At 46.2% G+C, this 17,655-nt stretch overlaps 1 protein-coding gene across 4 annotated transcripts in view; it reads right to left on the bottom strand.

The window, feature by feature from the left end:
* NINJ2 (ninjurin 2) overlaps nt 1–13,722 on the bottom strand; it is a 78,394-nt gene extending 64,672 nt beyond the window's left edge. The window contains exon 1 of one of the 4 annotated variants that reach the window (XM_059184453.1): nt 13,429–13,722. In XM_059184453.1, coding sequence (XP_059040436.1) covers nt 13,429–13,461 — 33 coding nt within the window. In that variant the 5' untranslated portion in view covers nt 13,462–13,722. Of the gene's footprint in view, nt 1–441; nt 632–13,428 lie in introns of those variants that run through there. The other 3 variants (XM_059184454.1, XM_059184456.1, XM_059184455.1) reach the window with 3 other exon arrangements.
* Nucleotides 13,723–17,655: the final 3,933 nt, after the last annotated feature.

The following is a 17,655-nucleotide window of genomic DNA, read 5'->3' as shown; positions in this document are numbered from 1 at the left end:
CAAGCAGTCCAGCTCCAGAGCCTGTATTCTTAACCCCTATGCTAAAGGTATCCAGTTAATGGCCCCTTTCCCCACCCCTCTCCTACCTTCTCTGTGTTTCTACATCTTTGGTATGCCTCAACGACGACATACAGATCACTGTGTGAGAATTAACTGGAAAGAAAAAAAATCCCGTTCCCCACCTTAACCTATGGCCTCATCTATGGATTTGAAATTTCAAGGTACCTATAAGGAGCTACTGATGCCTTCTGGAAACTATGTATGGACTGTTACTGAGAGATCATGACCATTTGCCATGTCTGTATTTAGTCATGCGATATACATAGATTTCCTCAGCAAGTGCCTCCTAAGGACGGTGGTAGTCCAAACTGTGGAACACAACACGTGGGACCCCAGCCTCATAGGCAAGGCTGATGTTGGTCCAGGTGTAATGAATCTTACCTGATGGAAGGTGGGGCGTGGACCGGGTAACTTTTTTGAGGATCATGGGTAGGCAAGTTTTACCTTCTCAAAGTCCTGAGGCATTCTGACGGATGTTACCTAAAAGCAAATTAGGAGGCTTTGCTCCAGGCCCAGGTCCCCAATTGTGTGTTGAAGCTTAGTGCTGTTTCAGATTAAATCAGCATGCTTCAAATTTGCCAGCTATTATCACAGCAATATGTATCCCCAGTTCACACATGGAATGTTTGCTCTCTGGCAGCCAAATGCACTTGGAACTGGCAGTGATGATCTCATAGAGCCGGAAAGCTGAGCAGTTAGTCAGATGATTAACATGTTATTGAGATGGAGGAGTTGAGCATCATTTAATGAAAATATCTGGGTGTTGCAGAATCAGAAGTTTCCAGAGTTGGGGGCAGCTTAAGAACCCTCACAGCCAAAGTCCTTATTTTCCAAATGTGGAAACTGAAGCTTTATGAAAGGATGGATAGCAGGGTTTCTGACCTGAGAAAAGTTAAAGTGGGTTTCTTCTAGCACAATACACCCTAGAGAAACAGCCCTGCTGGCTGCTCAGACTTCCCTTTTCATGGCTCCAGAACCTTCTGTGCTCAACTACAGTCAGTAACTCATCCTCCCTTTTTAATGGTATTCCTTATTTTTAAATGACCTGTTTTTATTGTGTTTATTCACATTAAAAAAAAAAAATCATACCCCCGCCCCCCCTTGGCTCCACTGCTACACATTCTTTCCACTTTCAGTAGCAGAGGAATGGAGGGCTGTAGTTTTGGAAATGGGGGAGAGAAGTGATCTTCATAAATTATTTGCATGTTCTGAGTCTAGGGATCTTCAGAGATAGGTCCTCCAGATGGGTTTCAGGCTTCTCTCTTAAGGAATTGTGTTTACCAGGTAAAATTATTCGACAATTGGCTTGTACTATCTTAAAATACTAAATAACAGTCCTTGACTTATTGATCTCTCATCAAAACAAAAATCCTTGTCTTCCATGTGTAAATGCTCTCTGGCTTTCAAAGCTGCTTCTCAAACAGTCCTACCCTCTCTCTGCCAGGGAGTAGTTCTGAGGACATGAGATGGGTCTGCTCTGGGGGGCACAAGAAGGATAGGACCTGGGAGATTGATATCCTTCTCAAGCACTGTGAGCACTGAAGGTGATTGTACAGAGTTGCTCCTAGTGCCTCACTTTCACCTTTCAAGACTGGTTCTGTTTATGCTGAGTTTACAGGTCAGTTCCAGTTGGAGATGCTTTGGACAAAAGCAATGGCTTGTTCTTTCTCGGCAGAATGAAGGGGAGAGGAAGAGGCATGTGCAAGGGAGGAGGAATGTGCCCTAAGCCAGGATGCCTCTCACGGAAGTCAGGAAAGAATTCCAGATCACTAGCTTAGATTAGATCTCGATGTTAAAGAAGTAGGCTCTTGGGGAATCTTTTCTAATATTGCCCCAGAGCTAGGTTATTTCCTAGTCTGGCCCCCAAAAGTGTTCTGGAAGACAATGTGGCCTTAGGGTAGAATTCAGCTGCCCACCATTAGTCTTTTCACGCTCCTGGCAAGGCCTCGCCCGGGGAGCATGACGGGGTGGGGGGCGTTGGGGGGCGGTGACCAGCGATGGAGTTCCACAGCCTGGGAAGTGGATCCTCGCTTAACTACTTGATAGCTGTGACATTCAGCAGATTAACTCATCTGAACTTAAGTTTTTTCATCTGTAAATGGGGTTAATGATACCTACAAAGTTGCTCTGAAATATAAAAATGAATATGTAAAGTGCCTGCTTGATATAAAGTGCTCAGAAAATGGTAGCTATTATTAATAACATAAGGGAAGCCTAGGGGAAACTCAGCAAGAAACCCAGGACTCCAGGCGAAGAAGGAACCGAAATAGTCCAGACCCAGCTCCACCCACCGAGATCAGCAAGTGCCTCGAAGAGGGGGAGAAGCAGGAAGAGGGCCCTCGGCCTTCCCGACCCGAAGCCGCCGGACTGTCAGGATCCGAGCCAGAGGCTGGGCCAGGCCGGGGTGGGCAGGGGCCTGTTTTGCTTCAGCAGAGGGTGAGGTCGGCCCTCGGCCTTCTGCGGGGGAAGGAAGAGGGACAGCCACGTAACAAAAGCTCAAGGCCAACCCCCACCCCAGCAGGCCCCCGGACCTGAGCGGGAAGCAAGCCTTTCAGCCGGCTTCCCCCTTCTCCGCCCGCGCGGTGAGAGTCAGCTGACCTGCGGTCGCGGTCGCGAGCCCGCCCCGCCCCTCGGCCCCGCCCTTTCGACCCTGCGGCCTTGCGATCTGCACGCCGGAGGCTGGGGGTTGTGAGGGGTCCGCGCGGCGCGAGCCTCCCCAGCGGCCAATCAGCGGACACCTGGCCGCGCGGCCTCTTCAGCTCCCTCCCCCCCACCTCCCGCCGCTGCCAGTCTGGGTTGGGGAACTGCGCTCTCCGGGGTCCCTTCACGGACGCGGTGTCTCCTTATGAAAGGAATAGTCACATTGCCTGGGCAGCCTCTGCCAGTGGGCGCACCTCTTACGGGCAGGCCGGCTGCCCGAGGCTCGCGGTGACCACACTGTGCGGGCTCTGTTCTGGAGCTTTCCGAGCTTCCACCGAGGGCTGCCCCCAAACACTGCGCCTTTTCTTCCCTCCCAAACCTGCCCACCTGCGACCCTAACTGACCCCGTTTCCTCCAGCTGCTGGGAGACTGAACGGAGACCACACGCCCGCCTGCAGCGGACCTCAGTCTCCGGCCCCGGCTGGAGGAGCAGAGGGAAGGGTGGTATTTGCAAGTACTAGGAGGTGTTTACGGTTTCAGAAGCTCGAGCCTGAGTAAATCCGCTGGGCCACCACTCAGATCACCGGGAAGGGACACTTGATCCCGCCCCTACTGTGTGCCTGCAACTTGACTTTTGTTCTCTCTCCTAATCCTCACAATCTTTCCCCCCCGCTGTGTAGGGGGGGTACCATTATCCTAGTTCTGGAACGGGGAAAACCAAGTTTCTGAGAGAGAAAGAATTGTACAACTACTGAAGGTCAAGTTTGCAAGTGGAAGCCGTAGTTAGTTTTTTCTAAGTGATTGGGCTTCATACCAGGGCGCCAAGTAGTGTCTAGACTCAAACCCCCATGGGTTTCCCTGTTTGCTTGGGGGAGCAAACAGCAAGGGCTGCAGATATTCCCTCAAGTTATGGGCCTTTCCAGGCCCTTTTTACATTGTAGGAGCAGCCAATCCACTGAAGAGAGCACCAGCCAACTCCCCTTTCAGGTCTTAAGAGTGGAGAGCACCTTCCTTGCCCTGCCCCCCAACAAGCCTAGGTCAGCTGCCCCTGACAGCACCCCTCTATGCCTTTTTTTGGTAGTCCTTATGACACAGCCTGTTGCAATTTCCTTAGCTATCTCCCTCTGTAGATGGAGGGAAGCCACCTGAGTGTAAGAAAGAGATCTTGACTAAAACCTCAGCATTTGGCTGAAATGCCAGGCATGGTCCAGCTCCCAGGACACAAGGCTGGAGCAGGGGCTCCATTTGAAGAGCACTGAACTAGAGTTTGGAGGTTAGAAGTAGGGTCGAAAGGGAAACTGGAGACAACTATAAAAAACTGACCTTTAAGAAGCTCAACAATAACAATAATAACAATGGCTAGCATGTATTGTTTATTACGAAGCTGGCATTGTTCTAAGTGCTGTAGTCCAGTGCTACCCAAACTTAAATATGCATTCCAGTTACCTGGGGATCTTGTTACCTGGAGGATTCTGATTAGTACATGGTGGGGGGGGGGAGTGAGGGTGCTGAGATTCTGTGATTGGTAACCAGCTCCCCTGTGATTGCATGAATCATACTTTGTAGAGCAAGGCTTTGTGTGTTAATTGATTTTATCCTCTTAAAGTCATTATGAAGTAGGCATCACTATTACTGTTTTATACACAAGGCAACTGAGAGTTTAAACCCGTATGAACTAAGGTCAAGTAAATAAACTGCAAGGCAATGAGGAAAGGGGGAATGGTATGAGCAGGTACAGTTGTGGAAGTAGAAAGACAATCCTAAGCCAAGGAAATAGTATTTACAGAAGTCTGGCATGCGGGGAAAGGGGCCAGGGGCTGCAGCAAAGGACTGCTTCACCTCTTAGGCACCATGTGTATAGTATTCATGAGCTTTCCAAACACCCCAAATATCTGAGATCTGAAAAAAAAGTCTTGGCACCTGTATGTGAAAACTGAACATTTAAGCGAGTCATTTCAACATTCAAATCATTAAAAATCCTTTCAAAATCTTTATATTAAAAAATTCATATTTAGTGAACAACAGGGGTGTATTTTTAATACGTCTGATAAAAAATGGAGCAGGGCCTCCCAAGCCTAGGGCCTACTAAGGACAAGATAGGCCCTGGCCACACTGAGTTTGGATGTAATCCTGAGGGCAGCTGGGAACCACTGATAGAAGCAGGAAAATGTTCCCTGTGGCTTCAGTGAAGAGAATGGATTGGAGGGAAGCCAGACTGGAGGGCCAGTGGCAGGAGACAGATAGACGTTTATAGACTTTCAGGCTGCAAGACAATCTCTCCTCGGTGCCAAGATTAGCGGAAAATGATAGCTTTATACAACCCAATTATTGTTTGATTCCTCCAGCCCCTATCTGACTCAGCATTCCAGATTTGCTTAAGATCCGGGGACAAGAGTTTTGTCAAATCCTTTCTCATTAAGGCTGGGCACTACAGTCTAGGGGAGGTGTGTTTAAGAGTCCACCCTTGAATTAGACAGCCACAAGTGTGAACTTCCGCTCTGCTCCTTGCTAGCTGTGTGACTTTGTGTAAGTGATTTAACTTCTCTGAGCCTCAGACCCCTTATTGGGCATAATACATACCTCCTGGAATCCAAGCAGCTGTTACCACATACGTGCCATTATTCTGAGACCTGGTTAAGTTTTCTTTAGGCGGGAACTGAGGCTAGGGTCACTAATTTCATCTTTTCATCCATTTTCTGCAGTAGAAATTATTATTCCCACTTTGCAGATAAGGAAACAGGCTCGGAGATTAGATAGCTCAATGAACTTGGGGCAGAAAGTTGGAGACCTGCAAAAGCTGGAATTTTGTTTTATGTTTACTTCTGCATGTGTACTCTCTCCAGCCGTCAGCATCTGCAGTCTTATCCCAGTCTTTGACTGGTCCAGAACCTGTTTCCCTTAGTCACGGCGTGAATTCGTCGTGATGGCCAATGCCACACCACTGTGTGCTCTCCTCAGTTCCGCCATTGCCCTTCCTCCCCAACCTTCCCTAACCTCCCCACTACCTTGCCCCCACCCCCGATTTTACAGCTTCTGGATTTCCCTTATTAAAGAGACAGCTTGTCTCTTTGAGAAGCAGACAGAACCGCCCTAGACTGGGATGCTTTCCAGAGTACCTCCCTTTAAAGGGAGTAGATAAGTAGGTCACATCAGATGGTAGGGGAGGAGGCCGACTTCTAATGGGAAGGAGGAAAAATACTGCACATCACGTGGAGAATGGAAGACAAAATAACAGGCCTCCTCTCTGTATCTCTGTCTCTCTGCTTCTCTCTGTCTCTCCATCTCACAGTCTCAGTGGCAGTTCCCTGCTGGCCACTACTATGGGGATCCCATAGGGCATACTGAACTCTTGGGGTCCGGGATGCCACTGGAAACCACAGTGAGCAGGAACTGGAAACTGCATCTCCTTGCTAGCTGTGTGACTTTGTGTAAATGATTTAACTTCTCTGAGCCTCAGACCCCTTATTGGGCATAATACATTCCTCCCGGAATCCAAGCAGCTGTTACCACATGCATGCCATTATTCTGAGACCTGGTTGGGTTTTCTTTAGGCAGGAACCGAGGCTGGGGTCTTCCTTCGTTCCCTTCCGTCCCACCCTGCCTCCTCTTCAGGTCCTCCCACAACCACCAGTCTATGTTTTCCATTTATATGGAGAGGAGAGATCTCCGCTTGGAGAGAGGATTTGGAGCTCCTGTCCAATTCCTGCTCCCTGAGGCGTTGAAAGCACGGAGACTTGCAGCTTAGAGGTTCCATTGGGGCTGGGAGGGCACTGGCTTTGCAGCGATTGCTGGGAGCAGCCCAGGGTCGGGTTTCCAGAGATTCTGCTGTGGCAACCAGAACAAGTCCCGGGCCTCGCAGAAGAGCAGCTTCCCCACTCCCAACCCAAACCCCATCGAAGGCAGCTTGCCACGAGGCACGCGATGAGTGCTAAATGACAGAGACAGCAGTGAAAACCGGGAGACAGAGACAGGGCAGGGTGAGGCACTAATGGTCCCGCACTGCCAGCCCTGCCCTGCCCTGCCCTGCTCTCCCTTGGGGCGAGCCCTGTTTGAATCCTAACGCCTGGCGGTCACTTTCTAGGGGCGGTCACATTTCTAGGAAACTGCCTCCGAAGCCTGGTGGGAGAGGAGGCCGTGGTCAGCTAGTGACACCAGCCCAGCTGTCTACAGATGAGTGCTGAAAATGGGTACCCAGGCAGAAGATGGGTCGCTGGCCTTGGTGCATGGGAGACTGGGTTGGCTCACACACGCAAAGACCAAGGCCAGATTCTTGCACCTGGGACTAAACAGTCCCAGTTCCCTGAATAGGGCTTTGGAAACAGAGTTCACCTCTGCAGAGGCCCAGCGTTTTCCCATGCCTCGGCTCAGAGCCTGGTGGACTGCCAACTCTTGAGACTCACCGCTTTAGGAATCGGATGAGCCTTTTTGCCCAGACACTCTGGATTGCAGGATGCAACTTGCTCCCACCTGGCTGCTGCCCCCTTGCCCTGCTTCCTCCGATCCCCAAGGCCCTGTATTCCTGAGCTCTCTCTGCTCCACCCCTGTGCCTTGGGGGAAGTTCCATCCTTGCCCACAGCTGCTCTTCTTCCTCCATGTGAGGCAGGGCCGGGTGAGGACATCATCTTCACCTGGGCCCTTCCTTATGCTTCCTCTCCCGAGGCTGGTCTAACACACTCTTCCCCAGGCTGGATCCCGCCCACACCACCTCTCATCAGAGGGCGTAGAAATCCCCACAGGTATGTGGCAGGCAAGTCGTAGCCATGACAGGGTGGCGGTGGCCCCATATTACAAGAAACTTAGATCCTTTGTGCTCTCAGATGGTGACAGGTAGCTCCTCTCACCTGGCATCCCATCCAGCCTGAACCTCTTGCTTTGCCAGCAACCCTGCCTGATCCTGGTCCCTGCCTTGCTGTAGGTCCTGCGCAAACGCAAGCACTACTCCCTGGCTTATCTACGATTGCCTGGGAGAAAGGGGCCCAGGCTTGGAGCCTCCATGGCAGCCCCCCAACAGCAATCAGCAATCTATCTGGGCAGCGGCTCTGAAACTTTGGAGGGCATCAAAATTACCAAGAGACTGGTTAAAATACAGATTGCTGCGCCCCCCGTCCCCAGGGTTTCTGATCTAGTAGGTCTGGAGGAGGAACTGAGAATTTGCATTTCTAACCAGTTCCCAAGTGATGGTATACTGCTGCTCCAGCAACATTTGAAAACCAGGGAGGGTGATGGGTGTTAAGGATGGCATGGGATGAGCACTGGGCATTTTACGCAACTTATGAATTACTGAACACTACATCTGAAACTAATGATATACTATATGTCGTCTAATTGAATTTAAAAAAAAAATAAAGATTCAAAAATTAAAAAAGAAAAGAAAAGAAAACCACTTAGCTAGAGTATAGAGTATAGCTAGAGTATAGCAAATGGAAAAACCAGGTTTGATCTCTTGCCCTGCCACTTTCTTGCTCTGAGATCTTGTACTTGACCTTTCTGAGCTTCATTTCTTCTTCCAGTAAAGGTGGAGTAATGACTGGATGGAGTAATGGACTGGATGACTAGATTAGAGGATTAGATTTCATCATGTATTTGGTAGAGCCTCTCATTGTGCATGGCAAATTGAATTATGAATTAGTCAACAAATATAGTATATATTGAGCATTTTGTTGTCCATTGGATACTCTTCCCAGTGTCATGGCTGACTTTGGGCAGATAATATGTGAGGATTCTAAGACCTAGTTAAACATCACAACTCTGGACTATTTTCTCTCCAATAAAATAAGACCTTCGGTCTACCAGACTAATGGCCCCTCTGAGTCCCATATAGAAAGAAGGTCAATTCTGGGAGGGACCTTAGGTCTTGGGAGGCATAGCCTCATTCCTTTTCCTTGCCCACCCCTTTCTAGGACCTCCACCTGGGAGCTCGTGCTTCTGCAGAGCAAAGAACATCAGTGACCGGTCAGCTCATCCTCGAGGAGAGTAACGTGGCCTTCACTGTCCATCATGATCTGGTTCCAACCTACCTTCATAATTATAATGCCACTGTTTTCCCTCCATCCACCTTAGAGCCTAGACAAATGGGACTACTCATCCTTCCCCCAATACACCCTGTGATGCTCTGCTTGCAGGCCTCGTTGTCACTGTTCTCACCACTGAAATATCTTCTACTGGTCAAAGTCCTACTCATCCTTCCCAGTCTAAGCAATGACTGCCTCTTCCAAGAAGTCATCCCAAATCCTTCTGTCATCTGTCTAGCTAGCTAGCTATCATCTTTGTATCTGTCTCTCTACTTAAGACAAATGATTTTGTATTTTTCTTTAAATGATGGAAGGACAAGTTACTGCAGTTGTTAAGTATAAGATCTAATTAAATCAGGATACAACCACTTCACCCCCTCCTCTTTGTGTCCCTCTGAAGGGACTGCGTAGAAACTCAGTGGTCTGCAGGTTTGTCCTGGGATTTCAGATTCCTAAAGTCTGTTCTTGAAGCATACTGAGACATAAAACACAAGAGTGGAGATACTATATGAAACTTTTAAAATGAGGGCTGGCCACTTACATACAAGGAGATGCCTACTTACATAGAAGACTAGTCAGCTGTTTATTTTCTATGGTAATCAGAGTTGGGAATAAATATATATGTGTGTATATATATGCTCATATTCACGGATTTGCATATAGGCACATCTGCTTCTCTAATTTTCTTTTTTAAACTACAGGGTTTTTTTTCCTATTCTAAATATATGCATTGGTGAAAATGTGCAAAGGAAATAAAAAGTAAAAATAAAAGTAAAGTAAAGGTAGAAAGTAAGTCATTCATAACCCCTAAATAACCAGTATTAACATTTTGTTGTATTTCTTGTGAATAGTTTTCGTGCACATATTTACTCTATATGATTTTTAAAGGAATTGGGATAAAATGTTTATATACTTCTGTAACCTACTTTTTTGATTTACATATGATTAGCATTTTGGTACTCTTTTAAATATAATTCCCAAACACTGGAAAAAATTGTTTCATGATATCAACTTACAGATGTACCAAAATGTATTTAATCATCCCCTCATTGTTGGATACTCCTTTTTATTATAAGCAATATTTCAGTGAACATCCTTACATATCTGAACACATGTCTGACTATTCTAGAAGTGGAATTACTGGGTCAGTTTTCTTTTTTAAAGATTTCATTTTTTAAAGTAATCTCTACACCCAACTTGGGGCTCGAACTCACAACCCCAAGATCAAGAGCCACATGCTCTACCAACTGAGCCAGCCAGGCACCCCATTCTGGGTCATCTTTAAGTGCCTTGATATACACCATCAAACTGTTTTCTGGAATTTCCATTTGGAAACATCTCCTCCAAAATACTTTAGCTTCATGTTAGCAATACAAATTTTGAAATCATTAAGTTTGATGGATCCGTTCCCTTTTTTGTAACACCCACTATAACTATAAAGATGGCCCTTCCAATAAAAAATTATCAGCCAGTGGTAGTTCCTTTACTACCCATTGGTGGTATTATACCCCATTTTTGGGAAATACTGTTTTATTTGAACAGTTTCTCTATATTATAGTTGTGTATATTTCTTCCACTTAATCATAAGCTTTCTAAGGTTAGGCACCATGGTTTATTTGGTGCTTCTTACAGTGCTGAAGCTCAATAAATATTTGTTCTCCCTTTGGTTTGGTTTGGTTTGGTAATGGGGTAGTGAGGAATAGGAATCAATCTATATATATAATATAAATGATGTCTTCAAGATCAGGATTATAAGGGATATTTATATGGTAAAGAGAGTTGCTCCAATTTAAATACTCTGCCATCATTATTTGAACTTGAGTTTTGAGGTGTTTAGAGTGGAAAACAGTAAATCATTCACATACTTTCTAGCTGTTTTTCTTGGGGGTAAATAATACATTTGCAAGTTTAAGAATTAGTCTTGGGGCTTTAAACCAGAGTAATACTATTTAGCTCATGTAGAATTCATCCCACCGTAATGGCTCATAAAATAAGAACACTTTTCCAGACCTAGCAAGCACAGAGGGAAATAGAGGGTCATTGATTAGTAAATACCGGTCAGTAGATGAAATGGCTTAGCTACAGTCCATGTATCTTTACCATCCCTGGAAAACCTCAGAAACAGAGGAACTAATATTTACTATGTATATAATATTCTAGGGACTTTATATATGTCTTTCCTCTGGATTTCCTATGGTAGCTGCCATGTGAGGAGAGGGTAAAATCATACTACTAGGGAACAGGTGTTTCTGCCTCTCCTTAATCCAAACTTGCCTTCTTCCCAGAACAGCAATGACTGTTCCTGAGAAGGGTCCAAGACCTAATCAGTTCCAGAGAGCTGGTCAGGAAGATGCAGAAACTCATGGATGATCTTCTGACCAACAAAAAAAAGAAATGACCAAAGGCAGGTGTGAACAAGATATTAGAATAAAAGAGTATAATTGGAGAAGAGAGAATAACTCTAATAAAGAAGAGAAGGGCACCCTAACACTTCAGTTACCGGGTAGAAATGAAGACATTTATCAAGGCCTGGCCAGTAATGTTCTCCTCCTTAGTTCTCCTACCTCTTTCTTTCTGAACCATTCTTTCAAATGTAGAGTCCTTAGCCCATAACTCAGGATTGTTTAATTCATCAGTGCATAAAAAAACTTGTTCTTCAGAGACTGAAAATGAACAATACTGCTTCTTTAGCTACTAAGGATCCAACGGAGACAAGAACTAGAGGAAGTAAAAAGAAAATACATCGAGGGGGCACCTGGGTGGTTCAGTTGGTTAAGTGTCTGTCTTTGGCTCAGGTCATGATCTTGGGATTGTAAAGTGAGCCTGGCATCAGGCTCCCCACTCAGTGGGGAGCCTGCTTCTCCCTCTCCCTCAACCTCCCTCACCCTGCTTTCTCTTTTGGTCTCAAATAAATAAATAAATAAAATCTTAAAAACAAAATATACCCTAGCATCAGAAGACCTGGGTTGAGGCCTGACTCTGTCAGGGTCTGAGTCACCTTCTGCCTATTATTCATCCCCTCTAACTTATGGTTTCCTTAAGTTAACCACATACACGTATTTTCTGAGCAACTACGGTGTACCAGGCATTGCCCTGGGCACTAGGGCTACAGCAATGGGAAAAAACCAGAGGAGATCCTCTTCCAATGGCATTTCTGTTCTGAGATTGCTTAGATTGGATAAGTAATCAAACACTGTAACTTCAAATAGTGAGCAGTGCTATGGAAGAAATGGAACAAATGATAAAGACAAATTGGAAAGAGGGTTCCTCTGCAGAGAGTAAAGGGAAGGTCTCCCTGAGGCAGAAACATCTGAGCTGAGATCTGAATGTTCTAGAAGGAGAAAGACAGAAGACAGCAGACCTGAAAGACCAGAAAGACAGAAAGACAGCAAACCCTGAGTCGGGACCACATTTGGGACTGTGTGACCATCAAGGAAAATGGACCTGTGTTGTGGTTGTACTGGACCAATAGCTTTGAAACAGGACTTCTGCTGATCCTAGGATTTCCCTGGCTGTGTACCAGGGGTGATGGGGCTGGGGGTGGAGGTTCGACTAATGCCAGGCCCGCAACACCCTGCCCAACACACACTCCTTTTCGATTTTCTTTCTTTTCATTTCTTCTTTTCTTTTTTTCTAAGATTTTGTTTATTTATTTGACACAGACAGAGAGAGAGAGAGAGAGAGAGAGAGGGAACACAAGCAGGGGAAGTGGGAGAGGAAGAAGCAGGCTTCCCACTGAGCCCAGATGTGGGGCTCGCTCCCAGGACCCTGAAATCATGACCCAAGCTGAAGGCAGACACCTAACCGACTGAACCACCCAGACGCCCCACGCACTCCTTTTTCATCTGAAACACACACCAGGGTGTTGTTGAAGCTTTTGCCTGAAGGACAGATGTCATGATCAAAAATCCTTGGTCTCAGAAGCCCTTCTCCACTCCGTAACCGTCCAACTCTATGAAACTTTGCCATACAATCTCTGTGATCCCTACAGAAGGTTGACTTCATCCACTAGACAGACAGGGAATGCTGGTTCCAGGGTCCTGGCTCTCCTCTCACCAGAACAATCCAACCCCTTCCCCTACAATGATAGATTGTAACCTCAGATGCCCTCCAAGCCTGTCCCAGGTAGACAAGGACATACATCTCTGCCTCCTCCTAACACATGACACTGACTTCCTCTTTTCCCCCCACCCCCGGCCAAATGAGACACTCTGCCCTACACAGGAGAGCTTTGTGGAGAGAGCCAAGGAGTGGTTCTGGCTTTTTCCAACCTGTAAAATGCAAAGTTGGCCAGCTGCCTCTCTTCTTAACTTTGAAACTCCTATCTCTTCATGTCTCTAGAGAACCACCCGACAGCTCTCAAATAAGTCTCTACTGTCCTGGGGTTTGGAGGAAAGAGCTATGCTGAACTTGAAATCATCTTCTGGTAACATGCATCTAATTAGCTCTTTGACTGACAAGAGGAAGCAGAGGCCAAGAGGGATTTAAACAATCCCTTTCTCGCGTATTTCTAAACAAGCAAAGAACCAGAGAGGGAAATGGAAAGAGAGTAAAGAGACAAAGCTTAGGGGACATTTGAAGAAGCGGGTGAGTAAGAAAGAGAGGGGGAGCTGAGGGGGAGAATATCAAATGACCAAGATATCAATCCTTCCTTCCCTCGATGTTCACTCTGCTCCCCATCTCCACCCTCTCATGCTCTCTCCCAGAGAGAACTTACTTGGAGGTCGATGATTTCTGTTTCTGATTCCATCTTGCTGCCTTCAAGCGCCGGCCTTCACACGCACTGCTGCTGCTAACCGACTGCGTGGGCTACTCCAGGCTCTGCTATCTGAGTCTCTCCTGCTTTCTTTGGGTGGGAGAGAGCACACAGCTGGCAAGACAGACCTGCTATTCATCCATGTGCTGTGGGAAGCCTGTCCTGACCTCAGCCCCTGCAGGAAGTGTACACATGCATACCCTTGGCATGTGTGTGTGTGTGCGCACATGCGTGTGCACTCCAGGGGCTGGCGGGGGCACACTGATAGGTAGCCTTTTGAGTTGGTAGTGACAGCATCATTTTCTTGAGTGGCGCCAATACCCCCCCAGCCCCAGAGGGGCTGCCGGAGCTCACTCAGTCTGCTTTGAGTTAGTAGCTCTACTTGCTGGCATAGAAACCCTGTGGATTTATCAAGGAAATTGAAAAACAGCCTGAGGATGCTGTCTGACTTCGCATTGGTGGAACTGAGTAAGGTCCCCAGTCCACAGGGTTGGGTGGACTCCAGCATATTCTCAAGATTGAGGCTTAGTGACCTCTTCCTCTTGGTCCCCTTGTCCCTAGAAGTTAAAAAGAAAAGATTGTAGTTTACTTATTAGGCTCCGAAACATAGGCCTTGTGCTACAAAGTGAGTAAGCAATAAACTTTGATTGACAGGTTATTTGACGTCCTCGTTTTCTCCCTTCATCGGGCAGGAAGAGAGCAGGAGAAAGTTAGACCTTCAAATTCTGTTTAGGCAAGTGGTTGCATTTTTCTCTATTTTTTAAAATAAAGTTACCAGGAGTGAGTCTTTTTTTGGGGAAGCTTTTCTTTCTCTTGTTTACCTTAGAGCCTAAAACTCTCTGGCTGGTCCCTGAACCTAGTTTTAGACACTAGCTTGTGGACATGTGGGTGTGGGTATGTCTGCGAGCACACAGGACAGGGACAATGTTAAATGGGAATCATCCAATTCAGAGTTTAAGGAAACGAGGAGAGTAACAGTCACAAATTTACTCTCACCACACTTAAACGTGCTGCCCAGGGTGTGTTTGTGGGGGGGGGGGGCATTTGTTTGTTTCTATTAAATGATGTAATGTCCCCACCACCCTAGACATGTGGTGAGTGGGAGGGTCGCTCAATGGGATGAGGATCACATTTCAGTCTAGTCTAATAAACACAGTTGGATTTAATTTAAACAGTAAACAGTCCAGTTTAGAGAGAATGCGTCACCTTTCCAATTTCCAATCCTCTCCCCCAAAGATGGCATCTAGGGTGCACAGGGGAAGGGGTATGATTTATATATACTTGGAGGTGGAGGGGTGATGGCTCTTCGAGGTACCTTGGAGCCTCTGCTAATTTCTCCTCTGGAGCTGCTGGGTGGGCTCTGTGTTGCCCCCTGAGTTGGGGACTGCTGGGGAGAGACTGAGCCTGGTCCTGGGTCTGTTCCTGGGCCTCCTGCTGCTGTCTGTGGCCTGATAACTCATGGTCCATTCTCTCTCTGCTCTTCCGGACCCCGTGGGCTCCCTTGTTGACTTTGCCCCGTCTCAGCTCTCCGTGGTGATGTGATCATCCAAAGACCTGCTATAGCTCACATGTGCTCCTGTCCCAGTGGTACCAGCTCAGTGGCCCAACCCCTCTAAGACGATCCATTCTAAACTCTCCCACCAGACACTTGGCTACATGGGAACTGAGAGATACGGACAGATACTGGGGAGAGACAAGCTCAGCCCCATTTCTGGTAGAGAATTTGTTTTGATGTGGCGGCTCCAACTAGTGCAAGGGCAGACTTTAAGGTGATCTCTTTCTGGACTCCAAAGCAGGAGTGACAGATGGAGCCAACTCTCTTCTCAGCATTCCTTCAAAGATATATGGGTAATAAGCATCTCTCCCATCCCCCAAAACAACACCAGGGGATAAGTGCTATTCTAAGCGCTTTAACACACACTCAACTTACTTAGTTCCCATAACAGTTCTGCAAGGTAGCTAATATTACTACACTTGTTTTACAGATAAGGAAACAGAAGCATGAAGAGGTGAAGTTGCCTGAGGTTGAACCGAGGTTCGAACCCAGGCAATTAGGATTCAGAGCCTATGCTCTTATCCATGATTTTGGCTCAGAGCAGACAGATGGAGACACATGTCTGAATACCTGCTTTCTCTTTCTCTACTTTAGTTCTTCCCACGATTCCTATAATCTAGAATCAGAAAAGGCGGATTTTGTGTTCCTTCTCTTCCTGTTTGGTTGGGACATGCCTTATATGGAGCTCTATTAAAATAATTCTAAGAGGAGATAAAGAAATTTAGAAAATCCCCATTCTCAGCAAAACCTGACGAAATTCTCATTCTTGACAAAACACAACCAAAATATCATCTTGCTGGAAAAATCTCATTTTGGGTGTCAGAAGCAAAATATCAACATTCCCGTTGCAACAATCCCAATCATTCTTTAGATAATATGGGTGCATCTGGCTAAATAGAGAGGAAATCAGAACAAGAAAATGCCAAACAGAAAATCATCTGAACATATTCTTTCCTACCCCCAATTTCCTATTGATTTCAAAAGGAAATAGCTTGGTTTTGGTTTGGTGAGACCTTTCCAGATTTGTACCTTTCCTAACCTCGTAAGCATCATTTGGAAGTAAATTTGGGTTTGGAAAGTGGTTTATCTATTGTGACTCTGGACCAAGGGTCAGCAAACTTAACTGTATAAGGGCCAGAGAGCAAATATTTTTTAGCCTTGGAGGCCAAATGGTTTCTGTTGCAACTACTCAGCTCTGCTATTGTAGCACGAAAGCAGCCATAGACAGTATATAAACAAATGAGTATGGCTGTGTTCCAATAAAACTTTATCTACAAAAACAGATAGTGGGCCAGATTTGGCCCCACAGGTCATAGTCTGCTGACTTCTGTTCTAGAATATAAATGGAAGGAGAATCTGGAGGTCTAATTACCACAGCCATGTCCAGTCTTCCAGACCGTGTCTTTTAAACCTGATTCCCACTTGAGAGGTCACAGCTGAGCCACTACTGTGAGGGTAATATGTTAAACACTAACCATGGGGATATAAAATGACAAAATATGTGCCCTTGTGAGACACAAGCGTGGAAAGTTAACCTTTGTGAAGTGTGTTCTGACATTTGGCTGTGATACTGGAACTCTCCCTACCTGTAGATTATCCAATCTAGATAGGAAAGGTTTTTGTTTTTCTTCACTGGGAGGGTGACTTTTTCAGTGTGAAGCCCAGGGGACATTTTTAGGGAAACTGCCTCTTGAGGAGGATATTTTTTAGAATATCCTTAAACTGATAGAGGTATAAACACTCACAGCAACTCAGAAAGTGGTCATGGAATGCACGGCCTACGATGGGACCCTAGTGGTGTCTTGCTAGGTAGGAGGAACAAAGAGTGGCCATGGACGGAAGATACTGGCAAGAAGAAGATCCCTCAATGGTAAATAATGAGGAAAACCCCAGGGTGAAAACCAGGTGATGTAGGTTCCTCTCTGCGTGGTGAGCTACTGTGTGTTCTTAAGGCAAGTCACATGACTTCTCTGGGTCCTATTTATGTTCTCCTTTGTGAAAAGTGAAGCTGTCAAAAAAGATGAGTCCTAAGATGCCTTCAGCTCTTAAAAGTCTGTTTCTAATGTGTGTCTCTATTAGTCACTTCCTGCCTGACAGTAAAACATCCCAGATCCAGGTCTGAATTTTGATATGTAAAAGTTAAGGATCACTAATGGAATATCTATGTAGTTAGAAAAATTTTAGGAAAAATGATCTCTATCTGTTACCTCTGCTAGTGAGAGCAGGCAGAGCAGATCTAGAACAAACAAGATATAGGAGTGAGAGTAAAGGCACACTTCACACACAAATTCCTTTATGCTCATTTACACATTAATTCACCCGCTTCCAGACTCACTGCTCCAGGAACCCTAGGACCAGGATGGATGGAAAGAGAAACTTTTGGGGCACCTTGGAGGGAGCTACCCATTCAGGGATTGATGAGGGGCCCAGGTTGGCCAAATGGTAATTCAGAATTACATTGGGTGACATTAGCCCTGTCTACTGGAACTTTCTGCAGTGACTGAAGTGTTAAAGAACATTTACATCTTCTCAGTTCAGCCAAGTAGCTGTCAACCATATGTAGGCAGGGAGCACATGAAATGTGGTAGCGTGGCTGAAGATCTGAATTTTAACTTCCATTTCATTTTAATGGA

This window comes from Mustela lutreola, chromosome 8 (assembly GCF_030435805.1).
Source record: "Mustela lutreola isolate mMusLut2 chromosome 8, mMusLut2.pri, whole genome shotgun sequence".
NCBI lineage: Eukaryota > Metazoa > Chordata > Mammalia > Carnivora > Mustelidae > Mustela > Mustela lutreola.
The sequence above is the reverse complement of the archived record's forward strand: the minus strand, read 5'-3'. Positions and strand labels throughout refer to the sequence as shown.